At 40.3% G+C, this 24,438-nt stretch overlaps 2 protein-coding genes across 3 annotated transcripts in view; one reads left to right on the top strand and one right to left on the bottom strand.

The window, feature by feature from the left end:
* The first annotated feature begins 3,848 nt into the window (after nucleotides 1-3,848).
* Nucleotides 3,849-8,982, top strand: bri3 (brain protein I3). The gene is made up of 3 exons (XM_005734598.2): nucleotides 3,849-4,469; nucleotides 5,481-5,589; nucleotides 7,685-8,982. The coding sequence occupies exons 1-3, from the start codon at nucleotides 4,313-4,315 to the stop codon at nucleotides 7,815-7,817; spliced, it is 399 nt and encodes a 132-aa protein (XP_005734655.1). The 5' UTR covers nucleotides 3,849-4,312; the 3' UTR covers nucleotides 7,818-8,982.
* Nucleotides 8,983-9,078: 96 nt separating this feature from the next.
* baiap2l1b (BAR/IMD domain containing adaptor protein 2 like 1b) overlaps nucleotides 9,079-24,438 on the bottom strand; it is a 27,301-nt gene continuing 11,941 nt past the window's right edge. The window contains exons 7-14 of one of the 2 annotated variants that reach the window (XM_005734599.1): nucleotides 20,816-20,968; nucleotides 20,449-20,604; nucleotides 19,413-19,527; nucleotides 18,184-18,400; nucleotides 15,842-15,904; nucleotides 14,763-14,982; nucleotides 9,964-10,010; nucleotides 9,079-9,877 (exon numbers count right to left, since the gene is read on the bottom strand). In XM_005734599.1, the coding sequence (XP_005734656.1) occupies nucleotides 9,805-9,877; nucleotides 9,964-10,010; nucleotides 14,763-14,982; nucleotides 15,842-15,904; nucleotides 18,184-18,400; nucleotides 19,413-19,527; nucleotides 20,449-20,604; nucleotides 20,816-20,968 (1,044 nt within the window). In that variant the 3' untranslated portion in view covers nucleotides 9,079-9,804. Of the gene's footprint in view, nucleotides 9,878-9,963; nucleotides 10,011-14,762; nucleotides 14,983-15,841; nucleotides 15,905-18,183; nucleotides 18,401-19,400; nucleotides 19,528-20,448; nucleotides 20,605-20,815; nucleotides 20,969-24,438 lie in introns of both variants that reach the window. The other variant, XM_013911267.1, reaches the window with a different exon arrangement.

Consider the following 24,438-nt stretch of genomic DNA (forward strand, 5'->3'; position numbering starts at 1 on the left):
GCGTTGCATAAAAATGGCTTCACAGGCAAGGATATTGTGGCTACTAAGATTGCACCTAAATCAACAATTTATAGGATCATCAAGAACTTCAAGGAAAGAGGTTCAATTCTTGTTAAGAAGACTTCAGGGTGTCCAACAAAATCCAGCAAGCGCCAGGATCGTCTCCTACAGAGGATTCAGCTGCGGGATCGGAATGCCACCAGTGCAGAGCTTGCTCAGGAATGGCAGCAAGCAGGTGTGAGCGCACCTGCACGCACAGTGAGGCGAAGACTGTTGGAAGATGGCCTGGTGTCAAGAAGGGCAGCAAAGAAGCCACTTCTCTCCAAAAAAAAGGGACAGATTGATCTTCTGCAGAAAGTATGGTGAATGGACTGCTGAGGAGTGGGGCAAAGTCATATTCTCCGATGAAGCCTCTTTCCGATTGTTTGGGGCATCTGGATAAGAAAAGATGAACACTACCATCAGTCCTGTGTCATGCCAACAGTAAAGCATCCTGAGACCATTCATGTGTGGGGTTGCTTCTCATCCAAGGGAGTGGGCTCACTCACACTTTTGCCCCAAAACACAGCCATGAATAAAGAATGGTACCAAAACACCCTCCAACAGCAACTTCTTCCAACAATCCAACAACAGTTTGGTGAAGAACAATGCATTTTCCAGCACAGTGGAGCACTGTGCCATAAGGCAAAAGTGATAACTACGTGGCTCGGGGAACAAAACGTTGAAATTTTGGGTCCATGGCCTGGAAACTCCCCAGATCTTAATCCCATTGAGAACTTGTGGTCAATCCTCAAGAGGTGGGTGGACAAACAAAAACCCACTAATTCTGACAAACTCCAGGAAGTGATCATGACAGAATGGGTTGCTATCAGTCAGGATTTGGCCCAGAAGTTGATTGAGAGCATGCCCAGTCGAATTGCAGAGGTCCCGAAAAAGAAGGGCCAACACTGCAAATACTGACTCTTTGCATAAATGTCATGTAATTGTCGATAAAAGCCTTTGAAATGTATGAAGTGCTTGTAATTATATTTCAGTACATCACAGAAACAACTGAAACAAAGATCTAAAAGCAGTTTAGCAGAAAACATTGTGAAAACTAATATTTGTGTCATTCTCAACTTTTGGCCGCGAATGTATTTTGGAACTAGTAAATGTGCTCATCTCTAAAGCACTTTGGGTATTTTGTTTTTAAAAATGTGCAACAAACTATAAATAAAATAGACATGACAGTGAACACAGAAAGGTTCAGACATTTTTCATAGTGCATGTTTGAGGTTTAGAGGATAGAAACAAGCATATCGATCCTATCGTGTTAGTATCAATCTGATACCAGTGCTGGTATTGGTATTAGTGATATTTAGGTTGATATGCCCACCTTTAATTAGCCTGGTACAAACAACAGCAACACACAGACAACTCACAAACACTGTAAGATTAACTGTACTAACAGCTCTTCCAAGCAGTGTCTGCCAATTTTTGATGGACGATTAACCTTTTGTGGTGTTTGGGTCTGTTTGGCTTTGTCTCCTTAGTTTTTCCTCTTCCTGCATGCTGTTTCCTGCATGAGGTTCAAACATTGTTACATTATAAACACCAAAACATGTGTGTGTCCACATTCCAACACATTTTCTCTCTGTTTTTGGTGAAACACTATATTTCCTCACACTCTACTGCAGCTGAAAATCAGGGGTAGGGAACCACAAACAAATAGCTTGCTAACTATCCTTACTGATTAGTTAGCAAGTTAGCAAAGAGATCCTCTGCTCAGAGAACTGCAGTAATTTTTGAGGAGAGACAAGATTTGGAAGATGATGAAGAGTTTTCACAAGTCCTTTTGTCTTTTTTGGATAAGACAGTGCAGACAGATGTGTCTGGCCTATTCACAATGGCCTTAAAATATGAATGAAAAATGAAGTTTGAGTTTTGATAAATTAGCAGGTTAAATGTGTTACATTCAGATATATTCATAGATGCTAATCTGGAAGTGCTTCTAAGCCTTCATCTGGTCAACTTGACTGTTTTATTAGACCGGACATGGTCAGAGTTGCTTTCCCCTCACCATCATTGTCAACAGCTTTCTTTGCTAATTTGTTGCATGAGTTTATAACTGATAAATCACTGAAACTGGTTTACTTGCTAATGCTAGCTGTGTTTCCACACAGAGTGCAGATTCCAACTGATATTAGAGCACTGAAAGCAGAGCCATCGGCAACTTGCCTTGAACATTGCTCTCCCACAGGTTTACCATGAAAGAACAGAGGTTTATCCAATGCGCATGCGGAAACCACCAGACAAAAGCTTCTGGCCTCTCAGCTTTCCCAGCTCCAGTCATTGTTACCAGAAGATGGACACCACTGAAAATCAGAGAGGGCTACAGTTCCCTATGAGTAGAAAACAAGCCAGATTTCAACAACAATGGCCACAAGATGGCAGTAGAGTATAGACATAAACAGGCAAAGAGCTTCATGGAGGTGAGGTGCTGAGGAGCTGAGATGAAAGGAGGGAGTTTGCTTTATTAATGCATTTCTTTTAAAGATTTGCCGTGACATAGAGGACTCAAGTGCAAGAAGTATACATGTAACACACACACAAACACACACACACAGTTTAATGGGGTCAATTTCTAGTCAATTTCTAATTCACTTCAAAGAAATAAAGGCCTGTAGTGACCCCACACCTGCTTAATTTATATTTGGTCCATCCATATCCTGATTATGATTGACTCTTCCTTTGTTTTTGCTTTTCTCCATACTTGGTCACAAAACACAAGTAGCCCTCTTGTTCATAAATGTACTCGGGCAGAGTTAAATTCCAAATTATAAACCAATTAAAAATAAACAGCTGTTATGTATCTTTACATAAATGTCAAGGATGTACTGTGCAGCAGGCAGAGGTAGGACCCAAACATAGGACTCAGAGACAAGGGAATTAACTTAAAAAGGCATTTGCTGTGACACTGAACTCTATAAGAGGTACAAAGAAACACTAAAAGAAACAAACAAAGGAGAACTTCGGCTGAGATGAGAGAAAAAACTAATGTTAAGACAAGACCGATTAACCACAAGAGGAGACTAGACACTGATGGAGAGAAACTCAGAAATCACAAAGAGCTGAAGACGAACTAAAACATACTTAATACAAGGCGTAAAAATAACCATGAATATGAGAAGCACTGAATATTCAAAAATAAACAGCATTCTGCCCACAAACTAGAAAACACTGGGTCATAGACCCCGTACCATAACAATAAATTATTATATGTGTGCTGATTCAGTAACACAGGAATGTGCACCATGGGCAACATAAAAAAAGTATAAATACCACCCAAGAGTTGATGTTCCCATATAATATAATATATTGATGCCATTTGCTTATATGGTCACATGTGGCACCCACAATGCTAAACTTCAGGCTTCGAAACCCATTCTCAAAACTATCCTTTGCTACTTCCATAATGAATTTGCTTGCAATAACATTTCAGCACATACATTTTTTTTAATAATCTGCTGATTATGACTGATTGCCATTGCCAGGAATTTGCTAGATCGTTTAGATTTCTTCAGCACTCCTGTCCTCTGATTAAAGATGTGAACTCAATATTATGCAACGCTAGGTACTAATAAGGGCAGCAGTTATGTAAGTCACGGAGTAAACAGGTCTGGCTCAGACTCTGAGGCATGGAAACAACAGCCAATATGATGCAAACATCCCTGAATTATGAGCAGAATATCACCAAATATCAACTGGTACCAGCAGATAATCGCTCTCTTTCTGTCAGTAAACTGCAGGCACTGCAGTGAGCTGCATGCAGCAACACACACACGGCCTTTTATTTTTTTATGCGCTGTCGCTTTAAGAAGCCTTTCACTGCGCAGAGGCGCTACAGCAGCTCATCACATGATTCTTCTCTTGTGACAATCCGAACAGAAAGGAAAAGCCTTTCCGACTTCCCGCTGAGTTTTGCTGAGCTGCGATGACAGATGACTGTTGTTTTGGTATCAGAGGACCAACTTTAAGGAGGGAAATGGAGTTGAGTTAACCATTACCAGTCACACTCAGATCATTCCCGTCTCTGAACTGGACGTTTGGGGTTGTTGCGCCGCCCGGGGGACAAAGTTGGCGCATGGAGAGGGACGAAGTTTCATTTTTGCGCAGCGTATTTTCTTTTATTTTGTCGCCACTGAGTGCTAGCGAACCTCCCGTAGCAACGAACGCCAAGTAGTTCGGTTTCGACCCCCTTTGTGTGCATGTTTGTGTGGCTGATTTGAGGTCAGACAACGAGACAAGTTGAGGACACGTTACGTCGGGCGAGATGGTGGACAGCAAACCTCTTCTCCAGGACAGACCGCCCGCCTACAACGCCGTCCCGGGTGCTTACGACTACGGCCCGCAGCAGCAGCAGCAGCAGCACAACTATGGGGCCATCGCCGCTGCGGCCCCGCCGCCCTACGCGTACCCCGCTGGTCAAGGCAAGTAGTCCCATGTATTTCCGTCGTGTCCACGGTTAAAGCGCACACCGGAAAGTAAAGTAACTAACAAAATGTTAACCCACTTCCTTTTATGGTTAAAGGAAGTCTATTGTGGGCCTTTATATTCTATAAGTCTTTGTGCGCCACAGAGGTTTTTGGCTATAAAGGGAACTTTTCGTGAAACGTGAGAGACTTCGAGTTTCGTCAAAGACTAACCAGTTTCCTTCACAAGGCGCTCCAATGTTGCGCATGCGCTCTATGCGAAAAGATCTGGGTTAACCTGACTTTTTTCTCTCTTGTTTAAATTAGACAATATCCAGATTTAAAGGAGTAATAATAAACAAATGTTGAGCTGCACAACTAGTCAGCAAATCACCTTCGATTGATCATTTTTTTCTTAATTTATTTGGAATCAAAATCATCTAAAGATGTGAAAGTTTTGACATCCAGAAATAATTCTTCTAGAGCGGAGGAGCTATGCTGTTGTATGTCTTTGTACTGCGTGACTGCTGTACATGAAGTACAGGCACTCATCACCTGACTGTGATTGTATAAGGGCGGCATTCGAGGAAGCAATCCTGTGCTTAAATCAAGTTCTTGTAATTGCACGAAGCTTCCTGTTTACTGAACCACATGTGTTTGGTCTTCTTAACAGAGAAACTAGTCTGTCTTTTAAGCTTTATGGCACAGTTATCATAAATCAGCGGTGTGTGTGTGTGTGTCTGTGTGTGTGTGTGTGTCTGTGTTTAGTTAAGCTTCAGTTTTCTCTGAATGGCAAACACTTCTGAGAATTCTGGGTATCGTGTCAAAGGTCATTGTCTCACTTTGTGGTCTGCAAAGTAAATATGGCTGAAGAGCGAAATCAGCAGCCCTCCAGTTAACACTCCTGTTGGTGCTCAGGGCAGTTTTATTGCAGTCTACGTCAGTAATATCTGATTGTGTTGTTCGTGGTAATAAACACGGCCTTTGACCTGCACGTGACTTGTCTCACCTGCTTCTTTTAATCTGCAGGTTACCCAGCAGCCCAGATGCCCCCTGCTGTATCCCAGCAGCCTTACCCTGGGACTTACGCCATCATCCAACCCTCTGTAGTGGTGGTGGGAGGCTGCCCTGCTTGCAGGTGAGGACACGGACGTGTTAGAGCGTGGATAAGGGAGATCTGATAAAAGCTGCTGTGTTGCTGGGTGGGATTCCTAGTTGTACACTGAGGAAGAAGACAGTAAAAAAACCAGCTGGTCCACTGATTATTCCCCAGATTAGCATGTGGAGTGTCATGTGCTCACCGTGGTTAACCTGGTTTCTGAGAACGGTTCCTTTTGAGGCTCAGTTATGGTCTGAATGCGCACGTCTTAAAACGTGTTTATCCCGTGCGGTTATTTTGCATTTCTATTTTCACTGGTCTGACACATCTCCCACCAGGCCTGAAGTCTTATCTAACTTTAAGAAGATATGACTTTCAGTTACGGCTGACGGTTTTATGTTGTTTTCACTGTGACTGAGAGTCAGGTGACTTCAGCCTCAGACATGTGATGGAGGCAAAGGTGACTGAAGCGCACAGTTCACATGAATATCAAATGGAAATGAGATGGACTCTGAATTTGAATAATAAAATGTACTGTATTTCATTTCTAGGGACTTAATTGTATAGTTTTAAATTTCTCAAGTTCAACAGGATTATTTATAAATTATTACTAAAATGAGAACGCAGAGGTTTCTGAAAGCTGTTGTCACCAGCCTGTTACGGGAAGTGAGATCCACACATTTATTAAACATAATCTAGAAAAAGGAGAACAAAATAAAATTGGGTACTAACCTAAAACCAGCATGTGACTGAAATTAGAAATGACTGCAGCACAACCAAAAGAGGCGGCTATCTTGAAGGGAAAGCAGCTCATATAAGCTCCAAAAACAGGCAAAGTCATTTTCTTTTAACAGATAAATTCTTAAGTTTCTGACTCATTTGAATGATTAGCAAATCAAATTCAAATCAGAATATTGCAAATAATAATAAAAAAGTGTTTTTTTCTCAGCTTTCTCAGCTCTGCAACTTAGTGGAAGATGAAGTAATGTATTCGTATTTCAAGGAGATTGTGGTGTTACTTAAGTAGCTAAAAATGCCATAAATACTTAACAATAACTAATTTTCTTCTTCACTTTTTTTTTTTTCTATTGAAAGTTTCTCCACTTCCTAAAATCAGAATGACGCACAGCTGTGCGGCACTTTATCATTTAAAAGTCGACATACAACCAAACATATTTAGTCTGCCAGCAGTATGTCGGACATTCGGAAGACTTTGAAAAACACTGGCGCAGTTTTAGTCAGCATTTGTGGCCATGTTGCTGGGGTCAGCGACGGCCCGCTTCCTGGTAGCAGTGTCCAAATAAGTTGTGCAAACACCCATGACATGGCACATCGCGCGAGAGGTCAAACGGAAATGCAAGTTACTTTATTTTAGGAGCAATATAAAGGTTAAACACAGTTCACTGTCGCAGCAGGATCCAGAATTAAGAGGGAGAGAAAGGTCTGTTTTTATTTAACTGAATCTGAGACTCTGAGAAGCTCAGAGACTAGCTGAACGCGCTGCAGGGCCTCCAGCTGATTTACTGGCCCCACTGGTCGGTGCAGTGCAGTCACGGGACCAGCTCGGTGTTTACTGTCACTCTGCATAAAAGCTCTTCTGCTTTCCCGTTTCTTCTATTTTTATAGATTGTCAATCTTTGTTTCTTCTTTTTTTCTTGTTATAAATCAAAGAGTCTAATAAGGGACGGCAATCTGACACTTTCTGTCGTGATTGTTTGTTTCTAAGATTTTCCTTTGAGTTTATTAGTTATAATATTGAACCAGATGAGTAAAGAGCTTCTGTTTCCAGAATGAGGTCAGATGCCAACTGAACAGTTTCCTCTTGATGACCGTTTAGCCCAAAACATCAGGCGTTGCTCGTACGAGAGGTAATTTGAGAGAGACGAGAGTTCTGAAAAATGTTGTTTGACGCATGTGATGAAGGTCAGAACTCATCAGAAAATCCTCACAGAGGATAAAAAAATCAGATCGAGGCGTAGGTGTAGACTTGGCTGATGAGATAAATAAAATATTTTAAAGGCTGGAATCACTGCTTTGGCTCTTAATGTATGTTGTAGATAAATAAACAGAGTTCCCATCCAAACAGTCCTCACTAATGCTTTCTGGTGTGTGTGTGTGTGTGTCTGTGTTACAGAGTTGGTGTCCTCGAGGATGACTTCACTTGCCTGGGGATCCTGTGTGCCATCTTCTTCTTCCCCTTGGGTATCCTCTTCTGCTTTGCACTGCGTCAGAGAAGGTGTCCCAATTGTGGCGCCACCTTTGGCTAGGGGGACCAAACTACAGCTCTCACACGCTTCCCATGCATATACATACACACACACACACACACAGAGATAATCTGGGATTTTCATTTTGTTTTCTTATCCTTTGTTAATATTGCACATTGCTGTTATGCCATTATGTTATATAAATATATGTATACGACAAATGACGTAGATATTACCATGATTTTCTATTAGAGGCATGTGTAGAAATGTGTTTTCATCCGCGAGCTGAGGATCTACTCTGACATGTGTCCAGCTGTTGTCAGTGCCTTCACTACATGCTGAGTGATCATTCGATTCCATCAGTCATGATTTCTTTCGATGATTTCGCTCTTTATCTGAGGATCTGAGCAGATTCCTTTGTTTTGCCAAGTCTCATTTAATCAAGGCATATGTAGTTTTTGTTTTTGCCTGGCCCTTTTTTTGTGGGTTAACCTTGTGCTTAGTTCACATTGCACTCGAGATCTTTGATGAATTAGCTTTTTGTTTTTCTAGGAAGTTCATTTGTTCCTTATTTGTATCACGTGGAATGACACAGAACATGTTAGAGATGAATATAAATCCCCGGATATAAAGTGTTCCAGCTGAAACCCGAATCAGTGGACTTGAATTAGTTTTGTCTGTTTCTGTTTGTTGATATCATTTCTTGGGGCCATATTTGCACTGAACGTTTGTTTTCTTTTTCCTTTTCTGCTGAGTTGCGCTCTCCAGGGCCAATGCAGACCTCAGGTAGATATAATCTGAAATGCCCATGACTTTACAACCTCAATTGCGCAAGACTTCTTACTTTAAGAGGACACTCAAAGTCAAAGTGAAGACTACTCCTTCAAGAGTTACTTCAAGGAAGCATGCTGAATTTAAAAAACTGAAGCAATCTATCAATGTGTATAATATCTGGATTTTCCCTCCGCGACAAGTCAACGTGCACCATTCCTCCCAGCCAGACAATCAAGAATGTTCACGTCTCTGTATCTGCAGTATCACCCTGTCTACGTCTTCCATCGCAGCAAGATGTTATAAAACTGTCCCCCAACAGAAAAGGATCTATAACTGGATGGGAGAGATTTAAACAAATATATCTTGCTTTAGAAAACACACTACGCACGCTGTAATGATTGAGGTTCTTACTTTTTATATGTTATTGTAATTAAAAATGAATACATCTATATTTTGGACTTCTTGCCTTCTTTTCCCCTCCCAGATAAATGAATGCAGATGACAATGCATTTAAAGCAACTTTTTTTCAGATCAACAAACAACAAACTGAAGAAATAGATCTTTATTTCCATACAGCAATTTCTGTTAAAGGGTGTAAATGGGTCAGGGGGAAAAGTGCACACACTGATGGTTTTATGTGTAGTCAATGAAGCACTGACATCACAGATAATGTACGATGAGGTGATTGTAACATCTTGTATGGACAGTTTGAAGAATGCAACATTTCGCAGTTAGTATGAATGTGTTGTTAAGGCAGAAGTGCGGTCTCCACGCTCCCGTAGTTAAGATAGATGGCTAAGGACAAAGCATCTTTTGTGCAAATGCATATACACAAGAGGACTAGTCACTGTACCACATCGTATCAATATTAAGCATAAACAATCATCTGGACCTGAAGTTGAAATGCAGAGGTCCTGTACAGTACTTTCTTCCACCGTCCTATGGCAACAAATGATCTCTTAACAGTCATTTCTGTCAATGAACAAGCAACAACATAATTCCACTACTCTCTTTGACCGTTTTTATTCATTCATATCTTATGTGCAGGTCAGAATGTGGCAAGTATTTAACACCACAGAAGGGCAAAAATAGACATAGAAAATATATATGTTTCATAAATATATGTGGATCTGTTCAGTAAACAAAATGGTCCCAAAGTACTTCCATATCAGAGTTTATTTTCATCCAGACCAGAAGCTGCTGGACAGTAAGATGACACAGGAAGTTTGACAAGGGTTTGTGGGAGTTGAGTGTGGGTGGAAATGTGGACAGATCAGATGACTGGCGCGGAGCGGTCATTGGTGACAGTTGGACGGAGCCTGACTGTGGCGAAAGGGTTCCCTCCCCTGTGAAAAATGCAGCAGATGATGATGAGTTTACGTCCGAGTGACAGAAAAGCAAATCATCTCGCTCATGTTCTTATGCGACTTACGCGAGGAAAGCTGGCGGGGGTCTTGCGGTGCCATTAGGCTGACTCGCCTGTGGAGGAGAAACAGACATGTATACTGTCACATGCGAATCACGAGCCCAACCAAACACAAAACCGTGACACATTTGCACTTTTAATGCCTCGGCGATTTATCGCCACGTTTGTATTTACACTCGTTTGATTTCTAGGAGAATTTAACACATATTTTCCACAGCTGAAGGATTGAACACGCTGTACTGAAAACAATTTAATGCCTCATGTCACAAGACGGTGTATGGAACCTGGATCTGCTGGAAATTCAAGTCTGTAGCACAATGAACCGTGCTAAGTTTTCTTATGACAAGCCATGGTGAATGCAAGTGTCTTAACAGGTGCTCTGTGCCTGGAAGGGTTCACCCATAAACTCCTTTAACAGATTTATAGCTGAATCATTACTCGGATCTAATAAAAATTTGGATCCTTATTAGATACTAACATTTTTCGTAACATCACAAAACTCTTGGTTGCACATTTGTGACTTTGCATGAAAACAAACAACAAAAAAGTCATGATGGCAGTCATTGGCAGTATAGAGAAAATGTACCTGAACCCCAGCTGCACAAATATTGTAAACACAAATGTTTATATGTTTTTAATAAGTTAAATGTGGTGACACATTTACTTACACTGCAGTTTGGAAAAAACAAAACGAAACCAAAACCTTTAAACAAAACTCCATGTTGGGTGAACAATTATGGGAATAACTACCTATTTTGTTGGCCCTGGAAGTGCCCTCTAAAATATACACAACAAAAATAATATATTTTCCATAGCCCCGAAAAGTGATAGGTTGTTTTAATAAATAAGATCATGTTACACTACACAATTTACTGCTCACTATAAAGTAAAGGTAGCAGTAGTAATTGAGTTATTGTTTTACACAATAGTGGTTTTATAAACTGTAGCTTGCTTTTGTTCGTCTTCCTGGTAACATCCACTGTCCTGGATTTAACGTGCCTTCTGGCCTTCAATCTGCAGTACTCAACAGACTCCGCAAGAGGTCAGTAGTGGACCGATTGAGCGACATTGCTGACCAGGGCCTTCAGTCTTGACACTACCCATCTCATTTCCACAGAGGCCCAGCAGTTTCATAACTTGGTTATCTGGACTTCAAAAAGGATCAGCCTTTATTTAAAAGAAAAGTAATAATTTATCCTCTAAATAAGATTCTGTGGAACTTCCCTTAAACCAGGTCCTGGATTAAGGTTTAATATATCCAGCACTAACACAGAGTCACAATATGCTAGCAGACAACACAGTTCAGTCAGCTATGAGTATCGACTTCCCTGATACTCTTACAGTTCAACTTTCTCTGTAGATCTCAATCTTTCAGATCATATTCTCGCTTTTTCTGCATCTACACTCTATTCATTACTGTTAGTTGTCATCTTATCTCTCCCACACCCAAACAAACCAGTGAGGGTGCTTTTTTTAAAACTGATAATGACAGAACATTCCAGAAATCCCACCTCCCCCTACATCTCTTGTCTTTTTCTCTCACCTTTCCTTGTGTAGACCAACCAACATCATTTAAAAACAGGCTTTGCTGATACAGACTCCAACCAGTTTGTTGACATCAAGCAAGAGAAAGAATGTGGAAATACAATCAGGCTTTAAGCCATGGTGCTATGTAAAAAAAAAAGAGAAAAAAAAAAGAATTATGAACTAGCAGAGAGAAAAAAAAATAACCCAAGAAAAACATCTAGTTTATACCAACAGTGCCAAGAAATTTATTCAGAGGTAATTACCTGAGATAACCACACAGACTGATGCAGTATGCATCATTATGGCAATAATATTCATGAATGTTCCAGCCCCAAGTTGCTAACTAACTTTACACGCATGCATAAACATGTGCGCACACCAACACACAACCTCAGCCGCCCACTTTTTCGCCGAGTATTATAATCTGCTGTAGCTGTAGAGAACTTTTTCCCACACGCGTGTCTATTCTGGGATCCTGCATATGTCTGTGTTTTGAAAAGTTATGGCAAGGGTTCGTGAGTCACTAGGAAGGAATAAACTTCCCTGGAAGTGAACCCTGTTTATCCTGGAACTGGTGGGAGACATGTAAAGCAGGAAGGAAAGGCACGAGGATGAAAAGATAAAGAGACAGATATGTGAGTGATGATTGAGTGAAAGAATTGACAATGAGGGATAGTGGATATCGGGTTCACCCAGAGTGGAATTCCACCATAATGCAGAGCCAGGATGTAGACTGATACAACTGACAATGGACACACACTAACATTTGGTCCCACTAGTGTAAGTCAGCCTGAGGCCCTGACCAAAGTGACTGGTTAATAATAAATGCAGGCAAGGAGGAGAAGAGTATCTCCATTTGCCACCTGACCTTTAAGTGGGTCAAACATCAACCTAACAGAATAGCCACGGCGGCTGTGTTTATTTTGTTTGTGTTTTGTTTGCTTGCCTCATCTTCCATGTCCAGTTGTGGTCAGAAGTTGAACACTCATCATGTGCATTAATGTCAAGAACATTTTAGGCTTTTAATGATTTCTTTCAGCTGCTGGAACTGGTGGAATAGTTGTACAACATATTTGACAACTTTAAAAACAAGAGTTGGGTGAAAAAAAAGCTTAGGATCATCTCTAATCAACACCAGGTCAAAAGAAGACATACAGGCTCAAATATATACATACACCCACTTCATCTTTTAATAAGTGGTGGTGAAAGTTCTATGATAACTTGACATGGTTAAGGCGTATTAAGTTAGGGATTATGATTGACTACAACTGTTGTGTCTTTGGAGCATTACAAGAATTTGTTTGACAGCACTCATTAGATTTCCCATTGTTCCAAGTATTGGTCAAAGCTAAGGACATCAAAACTGACTGAGAGGGTGCCGACCAAGAAAGAAGCCTCTGCTCCAAAATCAAAAGCCTCAGGCTTGACTGCCCACATGGAAAAGCCAAATACTTCTGCAAAATGTTTTTATGATCAAAATTGAGCTATGTGGCCACAATAACAAATCTAAGATATCTGTACTTTGTGCTTCCAGAAAGACCTTCCCAATGGTTAAGGTCGGATAACTTATGGATGATGCATAAATGATGGGTCTTTGCCAGGAAATCAGTCTAAATAAATGCTACAAAGAAGAGTGGAAAAATATCTAATATCAGAATTATACAACCAAACACTTTTGATGGTCATTTTTAGAAAATCAAAAACACAAAACAAAGAAACCCAAGAAACGTGTTCACAGGTTTGAACTTAAGTCACTGCAGATCTATTCTGAAGGGACGACGCAATAAGAAATCTTGTGAAATTGGTCACACAAGTCAAGACGTTTAGGACCTTTGAAAACAAGCTACAGTTAAGGTTAAAGTAAACATGACTGTGTGTGAATATTCAATACATGTTGAGCAGATATTTTTCTGTGTATGTGCAGGTTTGAAATCTATGTTTTGCATTGTAAACAAACGTGAATGTGCAGGAAAAGAAATATGTGCAAAGTCCATATCCAACTGTGGCTGACCAATATGAAAGGTTAAGTGCACAATTTATCTGGACAAGCAATGTCAGAGAGGTGTAGTAAAGATGGTTGTAGAGCATATACAGAGCTTGTGTAAGTCATTGTGCAGACGGGTCATGCGCGTTTAACCCGTACATACCACAATGCATTTACATCCAACCAGCAGACGGGAACAAAAAGGCCTTCCTAGAACCAAACCACAATTTGCCTGCCATTTTGCATGGCATGCAAATGTAAGAACATTGGCAAGGTAAGAAATAAAAAACTCTCAGAGATGGATGAAATAATATTAATATTTTAAAAAACATTGTCTGCATACAAAAGCTTCTGGCAAAGCATGGCATGTGTGCACCATCACCCTAGATGATAAAACCTAATTTTCAATTCAATGTGAATGCCTCTTACTAGAGCAGCCTCACCCAGAGACCCATCATCAGCACCCTGGAGATTATCCTAACAATAACAATCATTACAGCGGTGTTCTGCTCACCCACAAAAAACAGTGAAGGTGAGTCGTGGGACTACAACTTTGGACACAAAGTCAGTTTTTAGACTCAGTATTTACTTTATTTCCTCAGAACACCAAGGTGCATATTCAAAATGCATTTCAGGTTGTGGATATTTTTAGCATCTATTACTACTTATCCTGTTTAGACTTATGCTGTGAGAGGATGTGCATCAGAACCTACATTTGCAGTAACTAAATAAACTTTATACATGTGTCTCTCAACCCGGAAATAGGAAAGTCTAATTTTTTAATTTTATTTTGCTGGCACACATACGTTGTCTTAAAAATAAGAATAAATAATAGGAAAATAATCCCATACTTTACACTTTTTGAAAAGCTCAAAAGTGTAAAACTGTCCTCGAGTCCTAACAATTACATTTTTTCCCCCCCTTCATTGTCTACATCAGTCGACACTCGCACTATATTAAAGTGTGGTCAGGTTTCCAGGACACACATGAAAAGCTCATCTGACACCACCTACATACACACGCACTGTCACTGGCAGTAAAAACAGTTGAGGGTACAGCAGCCTTTATGCAGCAGGTATAAGGTGAGATGTAGCCTCATAGTGCCAGTCATATCACAACATGATGACAGTATGCTGGCAGAAAAAAGCTGGTCAAACTCTTCGCAGACCTGATCTAAGATCAAATCAGTTGCTTTTTTAAGTCACGCCTTAAGTCTACCAGACTCGGTGTTTCTCTTTTTAAAACACCAACATGTCAGACAAAGAAGAGCGCACAAACCAAATCGCCAACTGACCGTGCTGTGATCAGACGAGGAGGCTACAGAGGGCGTGGGGGAGTGATGGTGATTGCTATTTGTGGTGATGGTGCCGGCAGACGAGGTGTTGTGGTTTGTGCTGCGTTGCGGAATGTTGCTGTAATCTGCTGGGGGGAGAACCATGGTTGCCTCGTCTGTTTCCGTGTCCTGGTGGTGGAGGTTAACCACACTTCTGCTGCGGTACGGGGCGGCGGGCTCACTGGAGAGGAAGAGGAGGGCAGTATAAGAGATGGTAAAAGAAAGACGGTCAAAGAAATGAAGTAGCTACATAATAAAACTCATCACAAGTGAGTCTCCAGGCATATGTGAGTACTGCATTTTAATTTTTAGTGGCTGCATCATGGGTTAGGGTTACCAGCTTAAATGTTGACGTTAAACGTTAAACGATACAGATTGAATGTGGCTAATTGAAATTCCTAATATGGACAAAAGAAGAGGGATGCAGATGTCTGTGTGTTCTGTCCCCAGGTTCTGGTTATAGTTTAAATTTTCACTTTCCGGGAGTGGTGGTAGTAGTTGGCTGGCAGCCTCTCTGTGGGAGGTGCCGCACATTAAGATCTAATAAATTAATCCAACAGGGATTAGTCTCTTTGAAGAAAAAGCCTGGAGTCGACTCTGAACCTTTTCTCTCTCTCTTTCATCAGCAGCAAAATCTATTCATCAGCAAACAGCATCCTGTTTCCTGATATTTTGCTGGGCTCGCGTGAAAAGTATCATTTTTGATTCATTAAATAAAAGAAAGGAAAGAAAAAGGGCTCCACATGAATCATTTGATCACAAATTACTTAAATTTTATCAGAGGCTTTGAAACATTTATTACGTCAGGAACAACACAAGCATCATTTAAATAAATAAATGAATAAATAACAGAAATAAAAATGAAGACAGAATGCTTAACAGCAGGACTCAAAGGTTAAGGAATGGGAAAATCCTCACAGAACTGTAAAGATTATCATGTCAAGAGGGCCAACTAGAGGAAATACTTCCAACAATAGAGCTGGCTGCAATATGACACCTGCAGGTCTGTGTGTGTTAGCTGGAATGTGGCTTCTCCTTACCTGTTGTTATTCACGAGTGTCTCAGTGAGAGCACGGCAGTAAGATGAAGGGAACCAGCCCCTCCTAAAAGAAAGAAACACAGCAGGCAACTTAGAGAGGATTGCATCAGCGGTCGTTATCAGCTCAATTGAAGGACTCTCCAAGTGATCGGTGAAGAGCCTGCCTGCACTGCCCTCTCCTGAGCGGCTCTCTCCATCTCTTATCGAGAAGATACAGAAACCAGATAAAGGAGCAGGATCCGATGCAGTTGCCTTTACTGTTGTATACACAGTCTGAATGTATGCCTAAGGCGACTATGCCAGCAAACAGGTTGAATCTGTCACTTGTTATTTGCAAAGAGGGAGAGCATTAAAGGTTGCAACTTCAATCACAGTTTTGGTTTATTTTGAAGGAGTTCATCTTTGACAATAAAGATTTCAGGCTGGAACAGGTTATTTTCCATCAAAGGAAACCGATGACGCAAATGAAGAAAAGATCTTGTGGACAAAGTCTTCTATTGAACCCGTCGAGGTGGAACAGAGTTTGTGCGGAAAGAATTTGATTTTCACTGATTTAATAAAATGAGTCACGACTGAGCCAGAATTTCAGAGACCTGTGAGGTTTCAGTGGCAACAGTTCGAGCCCCCTCACACACACACAGATGTCTAAATGAAACCTGACTCCAAAGAATATAATGAAAGACTAAAAAATTTATTATTGCAAAATTAATTTCTAGACGCTATGCTAAAAATTTCTTATCTTAATAATAAAAAATTGATTACTTTAGTTCTGAAACACATTTGAAAAAAAAAAAAAGCTTGTCCCTATCCCAAGTTCAGACCAAGGACTCCTCGTCATTGTACTATTATGCAGAAAGATTGCTCCTAATCAGTATTTGATCAATCTGCCCCTCCCTCTGTGTGGATGGATGTTAATATTTGCACTAACTTGAAGAATAGGTATTTCCTCAGTGTACTTGCAATAGGAAAAAAAAAAAAAAAAAAAAAAAAAAAAAGAAGTAAAGAGTCAGGACCTACTGGAAAATGAATTTCACCCAGTCACACTGAATAACTGCTTTTGTTTATTTAAGGAAAAGTTTCCACAGAGAACCCGTGCTTGTTTCAACCATAACTGTTAATGCTAGCAACTGAGACTACTTGATTTCAGTCAAGGACAGTTTACAAGTACCGATTGTCGAGAGTGTACACTACTAGCTGTTCCTGGAAAAGAAAGCTCAACTCTAATGATTGTGACTGGATAATTTATTTAGGAATCATGCCAATAAAATGCACACACAGAAGTCAAATGTCATTATTTGACAAATGTTGCTCTATTATCCGTAGATTTTTCACTCCCTGGAATTAAATTTCTCAGTCCTGCTGGAATTCAATCTCTCAGTCCATCAATAGAGTCCATATCTGAAACAGTCCTGGTGAGTTGCTGGGATACAGTATCAAAGCAGATATGAGACAAAGGCAGAAGCCCAGCGAGAGAACCAAAAGCATCAAAGCCGAACCTCCTGTGGAACATGAAGCCCATCTTGTCTGACGCTGTGCTCTGATAAACATGACGATATACACTTTTTAAGCCTTTAGGCGCTTCAGCTTGCCCCACCTGCAGCAGCGAGGCATCAAGACCAAAGTTTTACTTTGTGTTAGCCTCATTTTTGAAAGCTACTCAGAAATGATTCTTTTATGCCCTTGATCAATCTTTCTGGGTATATTTGTAATGTAATTTCCCTTGAAAGCAATAAAGATCAAACCGGATGAATGATTAAAATTCAAAAACACATTTTCAAGGGCTTCAGATCAAACCTTGTCTAAAAAGTCACGCACGAGAGATCTGGGGAGAGTGGACTTGGTTGGTGCCTATCTGTGTGGGGGAGCAGGTGGCACTCTGAACTTCTCCCTCCACCTCACTCCAGTCTGCTATCGTACATCCCACCCTCAGGCCATATTTTACTTTGATTTCCTTATCAGTGACTTCTCCAGCACAGGCATCACTTGACAAGCCTGGAGCTGTGTGTGCTCATACATGGTCAGCCTAGCAATCAGGCGAGGGACCATCTGGCCAGTTAAGACAGAATTCCACCTCCTATTAATCACCTGATTCACGGGAATATGGCATGAATTTTTGACAGAGGCAGTAGGAAGAAGGTGATGATGATACAGAGTTCTTGTTATGATTTAAAGACATTTAAAGCCAGCTGAATTACATCTCAATAATGACTGCATGTGTCACAGATCTAATCGGCCCCTATGTACAGCACAGTGTGTGCACAAGCCTTCCCCCATTTCTGTGATTATAATTTTTCATATCACATATCTGGTCTGTATAAATTCATCACACGTAGTTAGACTCACTTTCCATTCTTCTCCATTTCACCATACATCCATCCGTCTCTCTCATCAGGGATGAGCAGGACAATGACGTCTCCCTCATCAAAGCTCAGCAGTGTGTTATTGTTGCCCGCAGTATGGGGAAAGATGGTGCGCACACGTGGTCTCTTCACCATATTGTTGAGCCCTGTGGCGACAGATACAGACCTGGCGAGATTGCTGTCCTCGCCGTTCCCGTGGTCTGGGAGAGAGGAAGGAAGTTTAAATAAAAAAATAAAATAAAAAAAAGCAGAAAAAAGCAGAAAGCAGTGTTAACACAAGGCACGATTAAGAATATAAAGCCTTGCTAACGTGGTCACAGTAGCTGCTATGGTTACTGACCTTGCCTAATAGTACTCAAAAGTGCAAGTGAAACTAAAGAAACTAAAATTACAGCTGCTGGATTTAGACATAATCTAATGTACAAGATAAACTTAAAGCATGACCTGATAGATAAAAAAGTAACTGTGACAGAAAATGTCTCTAGCAGATTAGCCGTTGACATATTTTACTCTGAACAACAAATGTCAACCTCATGGTCATAATTCAGGAGAAGTAAGAGGGCTGGCAAAGTCAGTAGGATTGTTTCTCTGGGAACCCGGCACATAAAGTCATGATAAATTATCCATTGGCTGTTGAGGTATTTCAGTGTAGGGGCAACTGACCGAAACATCAATTCAATTCAATTTATATAGCGCCAAATCACAACAGCAGTCGCCTCAAGGCGCTTAATATTGTACAGTAGATCGTACAATAAATACAGAGAAAAACCCAACAATCATATGACCCCCTATGAGCAAGCACTTTGGCGACAGTGGGAAGGAAAAACTCCCTTTTAACAGGAAGAAACCTCCAGCAGAACCAGGCTCAGGGAGGGGCGGCCATCTGCTGCGACCGGTTGGGGTGAGAGAAGGAAGACAGGATGAAAGACATGCTGTGGAAGAGAGACAGATTAATAACAGATGATTCAATGCAGAGAGGTCTATTAACACATTTATTTCATGCAGCTCATCATGGAATAACATTTTCTAGCGCAGAGAAGCAAATATCATCATTCCATGCAGCATAAAGGAGACATGCATTTCAGGAACAAACAGATGGTTCTTGCATTACACCTGCAAAAACCATCTGTTTGAAAAGCACAAACGTGAGGACACAAAAGCGCAGAGCAAAGTGCTAAATGAAAACAACTGTCAAAATACCTGCCGCAATACCTGTGCTGTTGCTTGAAGGAGGGGTTACAGCGGTGGGGTTGTTGTCCTGGTTGAACATATTAACCAAACGGCTGGGCTCAGCTTTCTTAGGTGGTGCCGGGGGAGTAGATATGTTCTGCCACAGTGCAATGAATGAAAACATTAACGATATGGTGGCTGTATTTGTGAAACCAGTATGTTACTTATTTCCTTTAAAAAAATAAATAAAATAAAAGATAAAAAAAAATAAAAAATGATTTTTTTGTCAAAACATGCAGGTAGTAGCAGCCTCAGTAACAGCTAAACAAATGCCCAAGAATTACTACCCTAAGCAGTTAAAAATGTCGGGTCTAACAGACAAATGTTTATCATCCAACAACTCCGCCAAGGCAAAAGTCGAGGTCTGCGATCACTGCCATTATCATTATTATATGTTTTTTTTAAGCAAGATTACATAAGTTGCCAAGGTGGAAAGGTGAAGTGTAGGCAGATGAAGAACCCATTAAACTCTGCGGCTGATCTGGATAATATTTTTTAAAATTGCAAAAACTGTCCTTGGAAGATACTCTGAGTATCCTTATGATTTAGTCTGAACATAGAAAGATAAATATGATTAAATATTCAGTGTCAGCACGGTAGCCTCAGTATATAAGGTACTTCTATAACCTTGACATCAAAACATCCTACACCCTGGGAGCCCCATCACCAAGCATGGCATATTCATTGCAGAGGCTACCTGCATATATGAGTTATCAATTTTTTGATGTTTGTTTTTTTCCCTGTTACTTTTCCACATTTGACAGCAATGCTTTAAAAAAACAAAACAAAAAAACCCCAACCTTGTACATAACAGGTTAAATCTTGTCAAGATTGTAAGCAGACCTACAGAGAGACACTCGGAAATCGTCTCTCTGAGGTAAGTTTCCATTACGTAGTAATGATATTTTATCTAAACAGTACTAAAAAAACAAACAAACAAAAAAAACATAGTACAGTATGAAAGACAGCAACACATGTAGCACAAGAACAAGTCTTAGGATTGTCACTTTGATCATACCACACTGTGTCGTGACGGGGACGGGGAGGGCAGTGGTGTGATGGGAACTGGCTTACGCAGCCCTTCAATCATTGACAAAACACTCTCGGGCATATTGGTGGCATCTTTGCACTGGTCCTGCCAGGTGCTCAGCTTTTCCGACAGTATGTCTCTGGCCTATCCAGCAGTCGTGGAAATAAGAAAAGATATTAAAAGAAAACATGAGTAATCAGTAGAAGGAGTGCAACATTTCTATCACTATGGCAACGTGATACATTGAGACTCTAGAGATTGTGGGTTTCGGAATAAATTCTTCTGGCTGAACCAGCAATATAATATGACTAGAGTTTGATTGCTTCCAACATAATAAGAGCAGGACTTTGTCTACCTTGTCATGGAAGGAAGCGAACTGATAGGATAATATGCAGTGTTTGTCCACAAGGAAGCAGAAGCGCCTCTTCTCCTCCAGCAGAGCCTCCTTACAGCCTTCGGCGACGAACAACTGCATGTCCATCTGTCGGCTTGCCAACGTTTCTAGACACTGCAAACATGCATGCAAGTGGACATTAAAAACCATAGACAACATTCAAATTGTTTTGTGTACAAATGCACATCTAGGCAAACATAACTGAAAAGATGATAAGCTTTGAACAGATCAGATTCAGCAGGTCTGAACTGTGTTGTGCCTTCCAAACAACCACCTTGAATAAATCAAGGTCTTATCTCGCTATGCACATGGTTTACAGCCATTTAGACACAGTCATTGTTGAGACACAAAGAAAAAACCCAACAAAGGAAAAATGTATAAAAAGACCAGGGTTCCTTTGCAATTATTCTAATCTGTGTTGTGCAGAGGACAAGTATTATTAGTTTAGATCTTATTTTATTGACAGTCTGTGCTGTATTTGATGTTTAGTGAAAGGGCAGAACAGTAGGGAGGGCTGCATTATCTACAAACCAAAAAACAAAGAAAGAAACAAAAAAAGCAACATTTTACAACTTCAACCTAAAGCGCTCCATCTATGCAAGATAGCATGGGTGCTGTGTAGGAGTAAAGTCAGTTTCAGTCCACTTCTGTCAGGCCACAGTCTGGGATCATAAAAAGGTCAGAAAGCTACTGAAAGGATTTGATGTGTCCACGTATGTGGGATCCATGCAAATGAACCAGATATTCAGATATAAATATTCAGTTTCACTTTCACTACTACAGTAAATGCTGATATCACTGAAATGTAATGAAGTGAACGGTGTTAGAACAACAATCTGAATGAAACGGCTTCTTTTAATATTGCCTTCATTTCCTGACTTCTTCATGCGCCTTAATTTATCTCTTTTTTTTGGGGGGGGGGGTCAAAATTTGTGGGAGCCATTTCTCAGTGTGTCACACCTCTAACGGCTGTTAATGCATTGCACACACCCTCTCTATTCAGCTCTTACAGCTCTGTCCTTGGTTGATAAATCCTCAAATGGCCGAAGGCTTTATTTACCACAAACCTGTGCCGGGTACAGTGCATTTGTAATCCATGTTATTCCCAAAAATATTCTGCACGTAGAAAAGTGGTCACTATTTGGTAACACTGTACCAGTAAGTTAAAATGCACAATAACATGACCTCATAATTAAAAACAAAACAAAACAAAAAAATCCACACAAAAAGGCAAATGAATACAATTTCTTCTGGTTATCTAGACCATGAACGAATATGGGGCAATACCGTTTTGCCCTTTCTAAACAGAGTCGCCGGTCTTCCTGACCAAATGAAAATCTTCCTGTTTGTTTATGCTTTCGTGACATGCACAAACGCATCTATTTAGATCTGTAAATTTCCTCCATCGATACCAGAAATCCTGATAACAGGCTTACCTTTGTGTCTGTATTTCAACAAACAATCATATGCAAATTTCAGAAGCAAATACTCACACCTACACAAATAAGTGCAGAAATAAAACTCTTACTAAAACTGTTCTTGTTACTGACCAGTTGTTCACTTATCATTTCTCTGTGCCTCCGTTTTATTTCAATCAAACCCTGTGAGGGCACATTTTAATGCAGCCGTGTAAGTTTTTAATCTTTTAGTATCATAATGAAGGATATAATAAAATATAATGAAGCACAGCTAGAAAACTGTAATGGAGACCACACAAACACAAATGCATTAACTGACTTCTTTAGTACATTTTGGGGATTTCTGAAAAGCACCTGCATATATTTCTACAGTACAGACAGATTATTATACAAATCGGCAGTATTTTGTGAGCGCCATTTTCTGTTGCTTCTACATTGTGGTTTTTCTGACACGTGTAACCTGTGCATGTCAGAAAAACTGCAATGCACAGTCTTTTCTAGGTGAGAAAAATAGAGTGAGCAGTACAACCCACATGATCCACAACACTGTTTTCAACAAACTGATTAACACTGCAAAAAAAAAAAAAAAAAAAAAAAAAAAAAAAAAAAAGCAGAAACACTAAATTCAGTGGGATGAATTGAAGTATTAATAACTCCACTACAGCCCGTTTGCTAAATTGCTGTTTAAAAATACAAAAGGACTTAAGGGCAGCACAGAGAAGGAGAAAAACAGAGTGAATATAGGGAAAAAGTAAAAGGAGAGTGTAAAATGCAGTTTCGACACACACACCCTGTTAATCACTTTACATCTGTCAACACCATAGTCACCCTGTTGCTATGGACAAGCTATGTTTATCCGGAGAACTACAAGGTGAGGGAGGTGAGAGGATCGCAGAGGATCGCAACAGAGATAACCAAACAAAAAAAAGAAAAAAAAAATTACACACCTCCCCAACAGATGATTCTGACTTTCTGCTCTTTGAGGTTTAAGAGGCTTTGATACAAATCCCAATCTTTGCTATCCTTGTGTACAGAAAGTAAAATGTGCAGCAACTTTTTTTGGGAGAGCCTTTTAATCAGGTGTCTGACAGCTGTGACAGCACTCCCAGTTCATTTATTTATTCATTTTTAATTTTATCTTCTCCGTCTTCTGTCAGATCCTTCCCTGCCTTTGAAGAATCTTTGGTGTCTGGTGAATCATCTGCTCCTGTAAGCTCCTGTCTCCAAGTCCTGACACACCGTCTGCATGCCAGCCCAACTTGGTGTCTGTTGGATCTCTAAATCGCATACCTGGCTTTAAATCAGATAAGTAGGCACAAGACTTGCGACTTGGTGGGAAGGTGAGAGAGCAGTAAGGTGAAAAGGAAAGAGGAAATGGAGCATGGTAAAGTGAGAGACAAAGGAATGAGAAAACAAAAGAATGAATGAGGTGACAGAAGAATTTATAATAAGGGAGAAGAGGAAGCAAGCCTGAAATTTCTATAAAACCACAGGGCACGTGGAGTTCATCATCAACCGTGTTCACACAGAAGCTTGGCTCTAAAACTAAAGCTGTAATTTCTTAGATAATTTAACTTGCTCTGACATTTCATGGTGAAAGCAAAAATCCAGGGCTGTAACCAACTTGTTTAAAATGTAATACAAATGTGAATCAATGTCCTTGGCAACTTCACTGAGCTTCGTGACTCTACCAAATGTGTTTTGACTAAAAGTCCGTAACCTAACCCCAAGGACATTTGGCTTACTATGATATTTGACAGAAAAACATCAAATACAGTTCCTAAAAGAGACTACAGTACAATTCAAGCTCATATATCTTGTAAAAATAAATAAATAAAATGCACAACTTCTTGTGCTTCTCTCTCTCTCCTTTATAATAAAGAAAATAATTCTGGGCAATGACAAGTCAAGTGTAGGCAGAGGTAGAAGCTAAAGCCGAAAATAAAATCAAGTATTTATGTTAGTGCACTCCTCTATTAAAGTGTGAAACTCCTTTTAAGCTCTCTTTCTCTTTCTTCCTTTAACTATGCAGTTTATCAGCCTTCAGTAAAGTAGACCTTGTTGACAAAACACACAAATCTTTAAATATGCAAAAGACACACACACACACACACACACACACACACACACACACACACACACACACACACACACACACACACACAC

This window comes from Pundamilia nyererei, unplaced genomic scaffold, assembly GCF_000239375.1.
Source record: "Pundamilia nyererei isolate P.nyererei 1_Seehausen unplaced genomic scaffold, PunNye1.0 scaffold00059, whole genome shotgun sequence".
NCBI classification, from domain to species: domain Eukaryota; kingdom Metazoa; phylum Chordata; class Actinopteri; order Cichliformes; family Cichlidae; genus Pundamilia; species Pundamilia nyererei.

Coding starts and splice junctions, on each gene's coding strand:
- bri3 (XM_005734598.2), top strand. CDS start 4,313: ATGGTGGACAGCAAACCTCTTCTCCAGGACAGACCGCCCGCCTACAAC. Junction 4,470..5,480: donor CGCGTACCCCGCTGGTCAAG/GCAAGTAGTCCC, acceptor TTTAATCTGCAG/GTTACCCAGCAGCCCAGATG. Junction 5,590..7,684: donor GGAGGCTGCCCTGCTTGCAG/GTGAGGACACGG, acceptor TCTGTGTTACAG/AGTTGGTGTCCTCGAGGATG.